Source organism: Rhinoraja longicauda, chromosome 40 (genome assembly GCF_053455715.1).
Source record: "Rhinoraja longicauda isolate Sanriku21f chromosome 40, sRhiLon1.1, whole genome shotgun sequence".
Taxonomy (NCBI): domain Eukaryota; kingdom Metazoa; phylum Chordata; class Chondrichthyes; order Rajiformes; family Arhynchobatidae; genus Rhinoraja; species Rhinoraja longicauda.
The window spans coordinates 11,328,925-11,346,245 of record NC_135992.1 but is presented as its reverse complement, the minus strand read 5'-3'; the positions used below and the strand labels follow the sequence as shown (position 1 = coordinate 11,346,245).

Below are 17,321 nucleotides of genomic sequence, written 5' to 3'. Positions count from 1 at the left end.
CGCTTTCCCCTGACTCTCAGTCTGAAGAAGGGTCTTGACCCGAAACATCACCCATTCCTTCTCTCCAGAGATGCTGCCCGTCCCGCTGAGTTACTCCAGCACTTTGTGTCCAACCACACAATTTGAGTTGGACACACAGCCCAAGAGCACTCAGGAAACAGGGTGCCTCACACAATCTCTGCCTCTCTCGTAACAGACCCCTCTCCAGTGACTGGACTGTCTGTGGTGAACAGGACGGCACAGTCATTGTGGATTGAATGGACGCCACCGACTGACAGAAGAGCCTCTAATTACACCTACAACATCACAGTCACTAATATTGCCGGCGGTGCTGGTTGGACCAAGAACACGAGTAAAGGCGAGACAACGTTCACAGCGACAGGGCTGCATCCTGGGGATCAATACCAGCTGTCGGTGCAGTCAGTCACACCTGAGGACACACTGAGCACACCTGAGCAGGTGACAAACACCACAAGTAAGTAACTCCTGAAGAGACAGTAACTGCTCCAATGCCCCCCTCAGTACCGGCTCCAGCACCAGAAACAGGCGGCACTTACAGAATCCTGACCGCAGTAGTTCCTGTTTATCAGGCAGACACGCAATGCTGCAGTAACTCAGCGGGTCAGGCAGCATCTCGGGAGAGAAGGAATGGGTGACGTTTCGGGTCGCGACCCATTCCCTTCTCTCCCGAGATGCTGCGTGACCCGCTGAGTTACTCCAGCACTTTGTGTCTACCTTCGCCATTGGTGGAGCGGGAGCACATGGCCGCTGGCTGGGTGAGGTCACGTGGGGCGCGGGGCGGTGACGTCACTGCCCCGCGCCCAGCGGCCGCCATTGGTGGAGCGGGAGCACGTGGCCGCTGGCTGGGTGAGGTCACATGGGGCGCGGGGCGGTGACGTCACCTTGTCCCGTATTTGGGAGTGAGGAAGTTGGCAGCCCTAGTCCCAATACCAGAACCAGCTGGTACTCTCATAATCCTGTCACGTTTATCAGGCAGTAGATTAGTTTCGTGTAGAGATACAGCATGGAAACAGGCCCTTCAGCCCACCGAGTCCGCGCTGACCAGTGATCACCCGTACCCTAGTTCTATCCGACACACGGAACAGTTCACGGAAGCCAATTAACCCACCAGCCTGCACATCTTTGGAAACTGGAACACCCGGAGTAAACCCACGTGGTCACGGGGCTCCGTACAGACAGTACCGGTAGACAGGATGGAACCCGTGTCTCTGGCGCTGTGAGGCAGCAGCACTACCGCTGTGCCACCGCGCCGCCCCGTAGTTTGATATTTCTGAATAGAACCAGAATGTCACCCTTGGATTACTCCGTCAATTAGAGTAGGGATCGGCAACCTTGTTCAGCACAGGGGCCAGGACCCATGTCTGTGAGCGATGGCGGGCCACATCAATCGCCATCAATCTATATAATAAAACTCTCGTTTGTTTGTTTGTTTGTTCCTGAACTACAGCTAAAACGGTACACGATAGCGCGACAATTCTAGGCCCACCTCACTCACCGTCGTCCCTTTGGTGCTAATGGAAGAAGTTTCATTGAAATCAGTGTTATATTTTTTAAGTTATTCACATTTTAAAGTTTAAATCTATCTCCTAGGGAGAGAGGGGGGAGGTGGGAGGGAGGGGGGGAGATGGGAGGGAGGGGGAGAGGAAGGAGGGGGGGAGGGGGAGGGGAGGGAGGGGGGAGGGAGCATAAGGGGGGTTGGGGGGCTGGAGTGGGGGGGAGGTGTAGGGGGATGGGGAGGGGAGGTAATGAGGGGGGATGATGGAGGGAGGGGGAGAAGGGAGGATAAGGGGGGGTGTAGTGCGGGGGAGGGGTAGGGGGGAGGGAGATGGAGGGGGGAGGAGGGAGGATAAGGGGGGTTGAGGGGGGCGGACTGGGAGGAGGGGAGGGAGGGGGTGGAGGGTCCACTTGGGTGCAAGAGGTCCACGTGGTCTAGTAGTTAATAAATGGAGGTAATAATAATACATACTAACTAAATTTAGACTTATATTTATATGTGTAACACCGCTGTAACACCGCTGATACAAAAAAAAGTAAGAGAGAGGGAGAGAGTCATTTCCGCCACAGCTAACCGTAGTTGTGCCGCGCTCACGTCTGCGCTTGTTCTAGGATTCTAGACGACGGAAGTCCTAGATGAAGTCTGGATGACGGGAAACAAAATGGCGGAAGTGTACATGGTGGAAAAATAAATACGTCTGCGGGCGGGATGATTTCAGGGTTACGGGCCGGATTCGTGGGCCGTAGGTTGCCGACCTCTGAATTAGAGACTGCAAACGCACAACGTGTGCCAATAGAAACTACTCCCACTTATATCCGCCTATTTGAGACGCTGGGACTCCATTGTGTTTCTGCTGAAGAAGCTTGAGCAGAATCATCTGGACTTAAAGACCAAGTCACTCACATGCTGTAAGCTTTGTAGAGGTGAACCTGGGGACAATTCATCCACTGCCCAGGAAGATTGGCTGGAGGGGCACGCGACTGCAAGAGGGGCCAGATGGGTTGGCACTCAGAACTAGGGTTGCCAACTGTCCCGTATTAGCCAAGACATCCTGTATTTTGGGCTAAATTACTTTGTCCCGCACGGGACTGCCCTTGTCCGGTATTAGTAGGATTGCCAACTTCCTCACTCCCCAAATAAGGGACAAAGGGTGACCTCACCGCCCCACGTGGCCTCAACCAGCCAGCGGCCACGTGCTCCCGCTCCACCAATGGCGGCCGCCCGGGCCGGGAGCACGTGGCCGCTGGCTGGGTGAGGTCATGTAGGGCGCGAGGCAGTGATGTCACCTTGCCCCATATTTGGGAGTGAGGAAGTTGGCGACCCCCTACTTAGAACTGTTAAGGCCACAAGACAGCAGCAGCAGTTTTATAATCTGGGGAAGGTTCACAATTAACGAACTGTGTAGGAAATGCTGGTTGAAACCGAAGATAGACACAAAAAGCTGGAGTTACTCAGCAGGGCAGGCAGCATCTCTGGAGAGAAGGAATGGGTGACGTTTCAGGTTGAGACCCTTCTTCAGACTGGTTTAGGGATAAGGGATGTGAGAGATATAGACCATGATGTAGAGAGATAAAGAATAATGAATGAAAGTTTAAAAAGTAACGATGATAAAGGAAACAGGCCATTGTAAGCTACCTGACTATGTTTCACTGCGCTCCTGATTAATTTTACTGGACATGCTTTGTTATCATCTTCCCCTCAGCCAACAATGAACCGTTCTACATTTCCTTGACCGTCGTCCACTTTGATCTTTTGTTTTCACACCTTACCCTTCCACATATCTCGATGTGTCTCCCTCTCCCCTGACTCTCAGTCTGAAGAAAGGTCGCAGTGGTATGAATATTGATTTTTCTAACTTCCAATAACCCCAGCATTCCCTCTCTCTCCATCCCTCCCCCCACCCAAGTCGCACCAGCTTCTCGTTCTCACCCAGCAAACAGCGAACAATGGCCTGTTTCCTTTATCTTGTTACTTTTTTTGCGTATCTTTCATTCATTTGTTCCAATTAATTCTGCATCACCGTCTATACCTCTCGTTTCGCTTTCCCCTGACTCTCAGTCTGAAGAAGGGTCTTGACCCGAAACATCACCCATTCCTTCTCTCCAGAGATGCTGCCCGTCCCGCTGAGTTACTCCAGCACTTTGTGTCCAACCACACAATTTGAGTTGGACACACAGCCCAAGAGCACTCAGGAAACAGGGTGCCTCACACAATCTCTGCCTCTCTCGTAACAGACCCCTCTCCAGTGACTGGACTGTCTGTGGTGAACAGGACGGCACAGTCGTTGTGGATTGAATGGACGCCACCGACTGACAGAAGAGCCTCTAATTACACCTACAACATCACAGTCACTAATGTTGCCGGCGGTGCTGGTTGGACCAAGATCACGAGTAAAGGCGAGACAACGTTCACAGCGACAGGGCTGCATCCTGGGGATCAATACCAGCTGTCGGTGCAGTCAGTCACACCTGAGGACACACTGAGCACACCTGAGCAGGTGACAAACACCACAAGTAAGTAACTCCTGAAGAGACAGTAACTGCTCCAATGCCCCCCTCAGTACCGGCTCCAGCACCAGAAACAGGCGGCACTTACAGAATCCTGACCGCAGTAGTTCCTGTTTATCAGGCAGACACGCAATGCTGCAGTAACTCAGCGGGTCAGGCAGCATCTCGGGAGAGAAGGAATGGGTGACGTTTCGGGTCGGGACCCATTCCCTTCTCTCCCGAGATGCTGCGTGACCCGCTGAGTTACTCCAGCACTTTGTGTCTACCTTCGCCATTGGTGGAGCGGGAGCACATGGCCGCTGGCTGGGTGAGGTCACGTGGGGCGCGGGGGGGGTGACGTCACTGCCCCGCGCCCAGCGGCCGCCATTGGTGGAGCGGGAGCACGTGGCCGCTGGCTGGGTGAGGTCACGTGGGGCGCGGGGCGGTGACGTCACCTTGTCCCGTATTTGGGAGTGAGGAAGTTGGCAACCCTGGTCCCAATACCAGAACCAGCTGGTACTCTCATAATCCTGTCACGTTTATCAGGCAGTAGATTAGTTTCGTGTAGAGATACAGCATGGAAACAGGCCCTTCAGCCCACCGAGTCCGCGCTGACCAGTGATCGCCCGTACCCTAGTTCAACCCTACACACTGGGGACTATTTACAGAAGCCAATTAAGCTACAAACCCGCACGTGGTTGGAGTGTGGGAGGAAACCGGAGCACCCGGAGGAAACCCGCGCGGGTCACGGGGGGGGGACGTACAAACTCCGTGCAGGCAGCACCCGTGGTCAGGATCGAACCGGGGCCTCTGGCGCTGTGAGGCTGCAACTCTACCCCCGTGCCACCCGTTAAAGTCCCAGTAAGCCATTCATCTTTCCCAGCAGGTGCAGGGACAGGTGTTGCATTTCCTACATCAGCGGTTTATGACGATAATGAGGTTCTCTTGGCGTGGTGAACGTGGGGAAAGCTAACACTCCTGCTCTGGGGTTGAGCCAGATGGTGTGGAGATTAAAAGCACATTAGGGGAATCAGTCAGTTAAATATGAATAGAGTGAGGCCCAGTGTGAGTTGCAGGAACACCATCTCATATTTCGATTGGGCATCTTAGACAATAGACAATAGACAATAGGTGCAGGAGGAGGCCATTCAGCCCTTCGAGCCAGCACCACCATTCAATGTGACCATGGCTGATCATTCTCAATCAGTACCCCGTTCCTGCCTTCTCCCCATACCCCCTGACTCCGCTATCCTTAAGAGCTCTATCTAGCTCTCTCTTGAATGCATTCAGAGAATTGACCTCCACTGCCTTCTGAGGCAGAGAATTCCACAGATTCACAACTCTCTGACTGAAAAAGTTTTTCCTCATCTCAGTTCTAAATGGCCTACCCCTTATTCTTAAACTGTGGGCCCTTGTTCTGGACTCCCCCAACATTGGAAACATGTTTCCTGCCTCTAACGTGTCCAACCCCTTAATAATCTTATACGTTTCGATAAGATCTCCTCTCATCCTTCTAAATTCCAGTGCCTAGTCGATCCAGTCTTTCAAGATATGATAGTCCCGCCATTAACCTAGTAAACCTACGCTGCACGCCCTCAATAGCAAGAATATCCTTCCTCAAATTTGGAGACCAAAACTGCACACAGTACTCCAGGTGCGGTCTCACTAGGGCCCTGTACAACTGCAGAACGACCTCTTTGCTCCTATACTCAACTCCTCTTGTTATGAAGGCCAACATTCCATTGGCTTTCTTCACTCCAGCGGTATGAACATTGACTTCTCTAACTTCCAGTTGCCCTTACTTTCCCTCCCTCTCCATCCCCTCCCCCTTCCCAGATCTCCCACCAGTCTGACTGTCTTCGACTACATTTGTCTCTGTCCTGCCCACGTCAGTCTGAAGAAGGGTCTCGAATGTGGAATTCCCTGTGATGGATGTTTACGTTAACTTTTACGTGGTTGTGTGTCTTGTTGCTTTCTTTCACTTAGTATGGCTGTGTGCTACCTCAAATTTCACTGTGCCTTAATTGTTGCACGTGACAATAAACTGACCTTGAATCCTTGAAAATCTTGACCTGAAACGGCACCCGTTCCTTCTCTCCGGAGATGCTGCCTGTCCCGCTGAGTTACTCCAGCATTTTGTGTCTAACCACACAATTTGAGTTGGACACACACAACCTCAGGAAGTATTTTTCCCACTGATGGTGGAGTCACTGATAATCCAGACCAGTCGGCCAATGTTCACCACACGTGTTGTGCTGGACACACGGCTCAAGGGCACTCGAGATTCATGGGTGCCTCACACAATCTAACCCTCCCTCTGCCTCTCTCGTAACAGACCCCTCTCCAGTGACTGGACTGTCTGTGGTGAACAGGACAACACGGTCGTTGTGGATTGAATGGACGTCACCGAATGACACAAGAGCCTCTAATTACACCTACAAGATTACAGTCACTAATGTTGCCGGCGGTGCTGGTTGGACCAATATCACGAGTAAAGGCGAGACAGCGTTCACAGCGACAGGGCTGAATCCTGGGGATCAATACAAGCTGTCGGTGCAGTCAGTCACACCTGAGGACACACTGAGCACACCTGAGGAGGTGACAATCACCACAAGTAAGTAACTCAAAAAAATATAGACACAAAATGCTGGAGTAACTCAGCGGGACAGGCAGCATCTCTGGGGAGAAAGAATGGGTGACGTTTCGGGTCGAGACCCTTCTCCAGTCTCATCTCTCAGATGCTGATTTGTAGTTTTCAACCGACTGAGGTGGATGAAACCAAGGGAACCGTTCGAACGTGTAGGATGGAACTCCAGACGCTGGTTTAAACCAAAGATAGACACAAAAAGCTGGAGTTACTCAGCGGGACAGGCAGCATCTCTGGGGAGAAGGAAGGGGTAAAATCCGCCGTAAGCAGACTGAAACGTCGCCCATTCCTTCTCTCCAGAAATGTCGCCTGTCCCGCTGGGTTACTCCAGCATTTTGTGTCTAGGAGTTCCTGAGGTTTCACCAGTGGGTCGAGTGTTTACGGGACTCTCTGCTGAAGGCCGATTGCTGAGTCAGGGATATTCTTGGTTCGTGCGGTGGTCAGGGGTCTCGGGGAGAAGGCAGGGGAATGGGGTTGCAAGGGAGAGATAGGTCAAGAAATGCTGGATGTTTTCAAGAGAGAGTTGGATGCAGCTCTTCGGGCTAACGGAATCAAGGGATACGGGGAGAAAGCAGGAGCGGACACTAAGTTTGGATGATCAGCCCTGATCATATTGAATGGCAGTGCTGGCTCGAAGGGCCGAATGGCCTACTCCTGCACCTATTTTCTATGTTTCGAGAATGTTATAATTTTTCATAAGGAGGATTGAATAGAACAGGAAAATCATGCTTCAGTTTCAATGGACATTAGTGAGACCTAATCTGGAGTGCATAAACAATAGACAATAGGTGCAGGAGCAGGCCATTCGGCCCTTCAAGCCAGCACCGCCTTTCAACGTGATCATGGCTGATCATCCAGTAGACACTACGATAGCCATGATTAAATGGCGGAGTGGTATTGTTTAGTTTAGAGAGATATAGCGCGGAAACAGGCCCTTCGGCCCACCGGGTCCGCGCCGATCAGCGATCCCCGCACACTAACACCATCCTACACCCACTACCTTTACTAAGCCAATTAACCTACAAACCTGTACGTCTTTGGAGTGTGGGAGGAACCCGAAGATCTCGGAGGAAACCCACGCAGGTCACGGGGAGAACGTGCAAACTCCATACAGACGGCACCCGTAGTCGGGATCGAACGCGGGTCTCCGGCGCTGCATTTGGCCGTAAGGCAGCGACTCTACCCCTGCGCCACCGTGGCCGGGCGGTAGAGCTGAAGCTCTCCGGGTGCTGGATATCTCACCTGAGTTTGCCTCTCTGCCTTTCTCTCCACAGATCCATCTCCGGTCTCCGGTCTGACTGTGATCAACAGGACGACGGTTTCAATGGAAGTAACGTGGACAGCACCGAGCAACGCAAGAGCCTCAGAGTACACGTACAGGATTACAGCCACCAACGTTAGTCGTAGTCGCAGGAGAGATATCTACACAGGTCCAGGCGTGACAACCTTCACGGTGACTGACCTGGTTCCTGGGGTACAATACAATCTGATGCTGGTGTCAGTCACTCCAGAAGGCACTCTGAGTACCCCTGAGAATGTGGTCAGCACCACAAGTAAGTCATTTCTTTCAAGAAACAGTAATGACTCCAATGGTGGACGCAAAACGCCGGAGTAGCTCAGCGGGACAGGCAGCATCCCTGGAGAGAAGGAGCGGGTGACGTTTCGGGACGAGACCCATCTCCAGACTGAGAGTCCGGGACAGGGAGACTGGAGATGTGGAAGAATACTGTGTGAAAACGACAGATCAAAGCAGACGATGATCAAGGATGATCAGATGGTTTCTTTGACCATCGTCTGCTTTGATCTGTCGTTTTCACACCTTACCCGAACACATGACTCTCAGTCTGAAGAAGGGTCTCGAACCGAAACGTCACCCGTTCCTTCTCTCCAGAGATGCTGCCAGTCCCGCTGAGTTACTCCAGAATGTTATGCCCATCTTGGGTGTAAACCAGCATCTGCAGTTGCTTCCTTCTTCAGACTGAGAGCCGGGGGGAGAGGGAGTCTAGGGATATGGAAGAGTGCGGGGAGAATGTAAGGTGTGAAAAGGACAGATCAAAGCAGACGATAGTCAGGGAAACTGTTGGCTGAGGGGAAGGTGACAACGATGCATACAAACAACAAAATTAATCAGGACGGCAGTGAAACTAGTCGGAGAAACAGACTGGGGAAAACAAAGGTTACTTGAAGTTCGAGAAATGGGTGACGTTTCGGGGCGAGACCCAGTATCTTATATTTTTTAGGTAGCATTACAAAGAATATATTTTCAGTACTAAATCTGCACCAAATATTCACTGTCTGCTAACCAAGCATTGAAGATTACAAGGAGATGCAAGAATTCCTTAGAGGTATTGTGGCCATTTTAATTGCCTAAATTAATCAATATTTTCAAGCTCCTCAGATTTCATATTAAATATTTTTTGATGCTGTTAATTATATGTTAAAAGGGTCTCGACTTGAAACGTCCTCCATTCCTTCTCTCCAGAGGTGCTGCCTGTCCCGTTGAGTTACTCCAGTATTTTGTGTCTATCTTTGGTGTTGACACAAACACAATACCTACAATGGCTCAGTCACCTCCAATACCAGGTGCCTGCACGTTTAGTTCAGTTTAGTTCAGTTTAATTTAACTTAATTTAATTTAGTTTATTTGAGTTCATTGTCACGTGAACCGAGGCACAGTGTTGCGCGCTGAGCAGCCAGCGGAAACACAATACGCGATCTCAACCGAGCCATCCACAGTCTACAGATACATGATAGATCAGCCATGTTTGAATGGCGGAGTAGACTTGATGGGCCGAATGGCCTCATTCTGTTATCACTTATGAACCTGTGAAAGTGCTCATCATGAGGTGGAAGGAACTGCAGATGCTGGTTTACACCGAAGAGGGACACAAAATGCTGGAGTAACTCAGCGGGTCAGGCAGCATCTCTGGAGAGAAGGAATGGGTGACGTTTCTGAAGAAGGGTCTCGACCCGAAAAGTCACCTATTCCTTCTCTCCAGAGATGCTGCCTGTCCCGCTGAGTTACTCCAGCTTTTTGTGTCTGTCTGAAGTCCTCATTGTGTGGCAGCTTTGTAACTGAGTCGGGGGTGAAGATATGGAAGGATATCTTCCCCATGTCGGGGGAGTCCAGAACCAGGGGTCACAGTTTAAGAATAAGGGGTCGGCCATTTAGGACTGAGATGAGGAAAAACCTTTTCACCCAGAGAGTTTTGAATCTGTGGAATTCTCTGCCACAGAAGGCAGTGGAGGCCGATTCACTGGATGTTTTTAAGAGAGAGTTAGATTTAGTTCTTCGGGCTAAAGGAATCAAGGGATATGGGGAGAAAGCAGGAACGGGGTACTGATTGTACTCCTGCTCTGGGGTTGAGCCAGATGGTGTGGAGATTAAAAGCACATTAGGGGAATCAGTCAGTTAAATATGAATAGAGTGAGGCCCAGTGTGAGTTGCAGGAACACCATCTCATATTTCGATTGGGCATCTTAGACAATAGACAATAGACAATAGGTGCAGGAGGAGGCCATTCAGCCCTTCGAGCCAGCACCACCATTCAATGTGACCATGGCTGATCATTCTCAATCAGTACCCCGTTCCTGCCTTCTCCCCATACCCCCTGACTCCGCTATCCTTAAGAGCTCTATCTAGCTCTCTCTTGAATGCATTCAGAGAATTGACCTCCACTGCCTTCTGAGGCAGAGAATTCCACAGATTCACAACTCTCTGACTGAAAAAGTTTTTCCTCATCTCAGTTCTAAATGGCCTACCCCTTATTCTTAAATTGTGGGCCCTTGTTCTGGACTCCCCCAACATTGGAAACATGTTTCCTGCCTCTAACGTGTCCAACCCCTTAATAATCTTATACGTTTCGATAAGATCTCCTCTCATCCTTCTAAATTCCAGTGCCTAGTCGATCCAGTCTTTCAAGATATGATAGTCCCGCCATTAACCTAGTAAACCTACGCTGCACGCCCTCAATAGCAAGAATATCCTTCCTCAAATTTGGAGACCAAAACTGCACACAGTACTCCAGGTGCGGTCTCACTAGGGCCCTGTACAACTGCAGAAGGACCTCTTTGCTCCTATACTCAACTCCTCTTGTTATGAAGGCCAACATTCCATTGGCTTTCTTCACTCCAGCGGTATGAACATTGACTTCTCTAACTTCCAGTTGCCCTTACTTTCCCTCCCTCTCCATCCCCTCCCCCTTCCCAGATCTCCCACCAGTCTGACTGTCTTCGACTACATTTGTCTCTGTCCTGCCCACGTCAGTCTGAAGAAGGGTCTCGAATGTGGAATTCCCTGTGATGGATGTTTACGTTAACTTTTACGTGGTTGTGTGTCTTGTTGCTTTCTTTCACTTAGTATGGCTGTGTGCTACCTCAAATTTCACTGTGCCTTAATTGTTACACGTGACAATAAACTGACCTTGAATCCTTGAAAATCTTGACCTGAAACGGCACCCGTTCCTTCTCTCCGGAGATGCTGCCTGTCCCGCTGAGTTACTCCAGCATTTTGTGTCTAACCACACAATTTGAGTTGGACACACACAACCTCAGGAAGTATTTTTCCCACTGATGGTGGAGTCACTGATAATCCAGACCAGTCGGCCAATGTTCACCACACGTGTTGTGCTGGACACACGGCTCAAGGGCACTCGAGATTCATGGGTGCCTCACACAATCTAACCCTCCCTCTGCCTCTCTCGTAACAGACCCCTCTCCAGTGACTGGACTGTCTGTGGTGAACAGGACAACACGGTCGTTGTGGATTGAATGGACGTCACCGAATGACACAAGAGCCTCTAATTACACCTACAAGATTACAGTCACTAATGTTGCCAGCGGTGCTGGTTGGACCAATATCACGAGTAAAGGCGAGACAGCGTTCACAGCGACAGGGCTGAATCCTGGGGATCAATACAAGCTGTCGGTGCAGTCAGTCACACCTGAGGACACACTGAGCACACCTGAGGAGGTGACAATCACCACAAGTAAGTAACTCAAAAAAATATCGACACAAAATGCTGGAGTAACTCAGCGGGACAGGCAGCATCTCTGGGGAGAAAGAATGGGTGACGTTTCGGGTCGAGACCCTTCTCCAGTCTCATCTCTCAGATGCTGATTTGTAGTTTTCAACCGACTGAGGTGGATGAAACCAAGGGAACTGTTCGAACGTGTAGGATGGAACTCCAGACGCTGGTTTAAACCAAAGATAGACACAAAATGCTGGAGTAACTCAGCGGGACAGGCAGCATCTCTGGAGAGAAGGAAGGGGTAAAATCCGCCGTAAGCAGACTGAAACGTCGCCCATTCCTTCTCTCCAGAAATGTCGCCTGTCCCGCTGGGTTACTCCAGCATTTTGTGTCTAGGAGTTCCTGAGGTTTCACCAGTGGGTCGAGTGTTTACGGGACTCTCTGCTGAAGGCCGATTGCTGAGTCAGGGATATTCTTGGTTCGTGCGGTGGTCAGGGGTCTCGGGGAGAAGGCAGGGGAATGGGGTTGCAAGGGAGAGATAGGTCAAGAAATGCTGGATGTTTTCAAGAGAGAGTTGGATGTAGCTCTTCGGGCTAACGGAATCAAGGGATATGGGGAGAAAGCAGGAGCGGACACTAATTTTGGATGATCAGCCCTGATCATATTGAATGGCAGTGCTGGCTCGAAGGGCCGAATGGCCTACTCCTGCACCTATTTTCTATGTTTCGAGAATGTTATAATTTTTCATAAGGAGGATTGAATAGAACAGGAAAATCATGCTTCAGTTTCAATGGACATTAGTGAGACCTAATCTGGAGTGCATAAACAATAGACAATAGGTGCAGGAGCAGGCCATTCGGCCCTTCAAGCCAGCACCGCCTTTCACCGTGATCATGGCTGATCATCCAGTAGACACTACGATAGCCACGATTGAATGGCGGAGTGGTATTGTTTAGTTTAGAGAGATATAGCGCGGAAACAGGCCCTTCGGCCCACCGGGTCCGCGCCGATCAGCGATCCCCGCACACTAACACCATCCTACACCCACTACCTTTACTAAGCCAATTAACCTACAAACCTGTACGTCTTTGGAGTGTGGGAGGAAACCGAAGATCTCGGAGGAAACCCACGCAGGTCACGGGGAGAACGTGCAAACTCCATACAGACGGCACCCGTAGTCGGGATCGAACGCGGGTCTCCGGCGCTGCATTTGGCCGTAAGGCAGCGACTCTACCCCTGCGCCACCGTGGCCGGGCGGTAGAGCTGAAGCTCTCAGGGTGCTGGATATCTCACCTGAGTTTGCCTCTCTGCCTTTCTCTCCACAGATCCATCTCCGGTCTCCGGTCTGACTGTGATCAACAGGACGACGGTTTCAATGGAAGTAACGTGGACAGCACCGAGCAACGCAAGAGCCTCAGAGTACACGTACAGGATTACAGCCACCAACGTTAGTCGTAGTCGCAGGAGAGATATCTACACAGGTCAAGGCGTGACAACCTTCACGGTGACTGACCTGGTTCCTGGGGTACAATACAATCTGATGCTGGTGTCAGTCACTCCAGAAGGCACTCTGAGTACCCCTGAGAATGTGGTCAGCACCACAAGTAAGTCATTTCTTTCAAGAAACAGTAATGACTCCAATGGTGGACGCAAAACGCCGGAGTAGCTCAGCGGGACGGGCAGCATCCCTGGAGAGAAGGAGCGGGTGACGTTTTGGGACGAGACCCATCTCCAGACTGAGAGTCCGGGACAGGGAGACTGGAGATGTGGAAGAATACTGTGTGAAAACGACAGATCAAAGCAGACGATGATCAAGGATGATCAGATGGTTTCTTTGACCATCGTCTGCTTTGATCTGTCGTTTTCACACCTTACCCGAACACATGACTCTCAGTCTGAAGAAGGGTCTCGAACCGAAACGTCACCCGTTCCTTCTCTCCAGAGATGCTGCCAGTCCCGCTGAGTTACTCCAGAATGTTATGCCCATCTTGGGTGTAAACCAGCATCTGCAGTTGCTTCCTTCTTCAGACTGAGAGCCGGGGGGAGAGGGAGTCTAGGGATATGGAAGAGTGCGGGGAGAATGTAAGGTGTGAAAAGGACAGATCAAAGCAGACGATAGTCAGGGAAACTGTTGGCTGAGGGGAAGGTGACAACGATGCATACAAACAACAAAATTAATCAGGAGGGCAGTGAAACTACTCGGAGAAATAGACTGGGGAAAGCAAAGGTTACTTGAAGTTAGAGAAATGGGTGACGTTTCGGGTCGAGACTCGATATCTTATATTTTTTTAGGTAGCATTACAAAGAATATATTTTCAGTACTAAATCTGCACCAAATATTCACTGTCTGCTAACCAAGCATTGAAGATTACAAGGAGATGCAAGAATTCCTTAGAGATATTGTGGCCATTTTAATTGCCTAAATTAATCAATATTTTCAAGCTCCTCAGATTTCATATTAAATATTTTTTGATGCTGTTAATTGTATGTTAAAAGGGTCTCGACCTGAAACGTCATCCATTCCATCTCTCCAGAGATGCTGCCTGTCCCGTTGAGTTACTCCAGTATTTGTGTCTATCTTTGGTGTTGACACAAACACAATACCTACAATGGCTCAGTCACCTCCAACACCAGGTGCCTGCACGTTTAGTTCAGTTTAGTTCAGTTTAATTTAACTTAATTTAATTTAGTTTATTTGAGTTCATTGTCACGTGAACCGAGGCACAGTGTTGCGCGCTGAGCAGCCAGCGGAAACACAATACGCGATCTCAACCGAGCCATCCACAGTCTACAGATACATGATAGATCAGCCATGTTTGAATGGCGGAGTAGACTTGATGGGCCGAATGGCCTCATTCTGCTATCACTTATGAACCTGTGAAAGTGCTCATCATGAGGTGGAAGGAACTGCAGATGCTGGTTTACACCGAAGAGGGACACAAAATGCTGGAGTAACTCAGCGGGTCAGGCAGCATCTCTGGAGAGAAGGAATGGGTGACGTTTCTGAAGAAGGGTCTCGACCCGAAAAGTCACCTATTCCTTCTCTCCAGAGATGCTGCCTGTCCCGCTGAGTTACTCCAGCGTTTTGTGTCTGTCTGAAGACCTCATTGTGTGGCAGCTTTGTAACTGAGTTGGGGGTGAAGATATGGAAGGATATCTTCCCCATGTCGGGGGAGTCCAGAACCAGGGGTCACAGTTTAAGAATAAGGGGTCGGCCATTTAGATGACGAAAAACTTTTTCACCCAGAGACCTGTGAATCTGTGGAATTCTCTGCCACAGAAGGCAGTGGAGGCCGATTCACTGGATGTTTTTAAGAGAGAGTTAGATTTAGCTCTTCGGGCTAAAGGAATCAAGGGATATGGGGAGAAAGCAGGAACGGGGTACTGATTGTGGATGATCAGCCATGATCACATTGAATGGCGGTGCTGGTTGGAAGGGCCGAATGGCCTACTCCAGCACCTGTTTCTTCTATGTTTCTATCTGCTGGAGGGAAGGAGTGGATTTGTGCCTCCAGACTTTAAACGTATCGCACCATCCATTTTCCAGTCCCTGCCGCAATTTCGGACTTCCTCTGCTCCGAAAGGTCAGGGCACACAGTCACGGTGAAGTGGACGCGACCAAGGGGCCAGTTCACCAGGTTCAGAGCCTTGACCTACGACGGCGACCATCTGATTGGGAACCGCACCGTTGGGAAGGAGGAGACAAGTGTGACGGTGAGAGACCTTCAGCCCGGGCGCAAGTATGATCTCGTGGTCTTCACAGAGAACGGGAAGACATCCAGCCAGCAGATGGTCACAAACTGCTGGACCAACTCTCAACGTGAGTATGTTCAATGCAAATGCTTCCCCCCGCCGACGCCAGCCCCTTCTTCGTCTTTCGTGTCCATCGTCCATGTTTCAAATATTGACATCGCTGCCATCGTCCGTCCTGAAAAGGGCACAAGCTTCCGGCGACAATCAGTGGGAGCCGTCACTTGTACAATAGACGGTGGTGGAGGGAGCAGAATGAGCTCAGGACACTTCACGTTTCCTACGGGCGATCAGGACCCCATAGCAGAAGAGGCCACGTGGCAGGGCTGGAAACAGGAAGTGGCCTCAGCTCATTGACTAGTGACTATTGAATAATAGTCATTGACTATTATTGCACTCTTATTGTTTGCGTGTGTACGTATGTGTGTGTGCGTATGTGTGTGTATGTGTGCGTGTGTGTGTACATGTGCGTGTGTACGTATGTGTGTGTACGTGTGTACCTGTGTGTGTGTGTACGTATGTGTGTGTGCGTGTGTATGCGTGTGTACGTGTGTGTATGTGTGCGTGTGTACCTGTGTGTGTGTATACGTATGTGTGTGTGCGTATGCGTGTGTATGTGTGTGTGTATGTGTGTGTGTATGTATGCGTGTGGGCATTTGCCTATGTACGTATGTGTGTGTACGTATGCGTGTGTATGTATGCATGTGTGCGTGTGTACATGTGCGTGTGTACGTGTGTATGGGTGTACATATGCGTGTGTGCGTATGCGTGTGTACGTATGCGTGGGCATTTGCGTATGTACGTATGCGTTTGTACATATGCGTGTGTACATATGTGCGTTTGTGTGTGTACGTGTGCGCGTGTACGTTTGCATGTGGGCATTTGCATATGTACGTATGCGTGTGTACGTTTTGCGTGTGAGCATTTGCATATGTACGTATGTGTGTGTACGTTTGCATGTGGGCATTTGCATATGTACGTATGCGTGTGTACATTTGCGTGTGTGTATTTTTGAGCTTTTTTCTGAAGATAGACACAAAGTGCTGATGTAACTCAGCGGGACAGGCAGCTACTCTGGATAGAAGGAATGGGTAATGTTCTGGGTGGAGACCCTTCTTCAGACTGAACTAAACTAAACTAATGACTCAATGACTAAAACCATCATCTGCTGCCATGCCGGTCCTAGTTTAGTTTAGTTTAGTTTAGAGATACACCTCAGAAACAGGCCCTTCGGCCCACCAAGTCTGCGCCGACCGGCGATCCCCGCGTACTAACACTGCCCTACACACACTAGGGCCAATTAACCTACGAACCTTGTACGTCTTTGGAGTGTGGGAGGATACCGAAGATCTCGGAGAAAACCACGCAGGTCACGGGGAGAACGTACAAACTCTGTTCAGACAGTACCCGCGGTCGGGATGGAACCCGTGTCTCCGGCGCTGTGAGGCAGCAACTCTACCGCTGCCCCACCGCACCGCCCAGGAGATGGGCAAGGTCCTCAATGAGTATTCTTCTTCTGCTTCCTCTCTTTGTGTTAAACATCTATTTTTGTTCTTGGCAGCCATTATCATTGGAGCCACGGTGGGCTCGTTACTGGGCCTGATCCTGATTGGCATCCTGGTGTTCTTCATCATCCATAAAGGCCGGCAACAAAGGTACGATCAAACGTTCACATTCGTATGTGATAGCAGCAGAACTAGGCCATTCGGCCCATCGAGTCTACTCCGCCATTCTATCTCTCCCTCCTAACCCCATTCTCCTGCCTTCTCCCCATAACCCCTGACACCCGTACTAATCAAAGATAGACCAAAAAAAGCTGGAGTAGCTCAGCGGGGCAGGCAGCATCTCTGGACAATAGACAATAGGTGCAGGAGGAGGCCATTCAGCCCTTTGAGCCAGCACCGCCATTCAATGTGATCATGGCTGATCATTCTCAATCAGTACCCCGTTCC

The 17,321-nt window shown here is 50.3% G+C and overlaps 1 protein-coding gene across 1 annotated transcript in view; it reads left to right on the top strand.

Annotated features, from left to right (window-relative positions):
- LOC144611341 (receptor-type tyrosine-protein phosphatase H-like) overlaps positions 1-17,321 on the top strand; it is a 56,592-nt gene that overhangs the window by 18,306 nt on the left and 20,965 nt on the right. The window contains exons 7-14 of the mRNA XM_078430400.1: positions 197-475; positions 3,751-4,029; positions 6,338-6,616; positions 7,924-8,202; positions 11,359-11,637; positions 12,945-13,223; positions 15,167-15,439; positions 16,931-17,024. Of these exons, the coding sequence (XP_078286526.1) occupies positions 197-475; positions 3,751-4,029; positions 6,338-6,616; positions 7,924-8,202; positions 11,359-11,637; positions 12,945-13,223; positions 15,167-15,439; positions 16,931-17,024 (2,041 nt within the window). The remainder of the gene's footprint in view (positions 1-196; positions 476-3,750; positions 4,030-6,337; positions 6,617-7,923; positions 8,203-11,358; positions 11,638-12,944; positions 13,224-15,166; positions 15,440-16,930; positions 17,025-17,321) is intronic.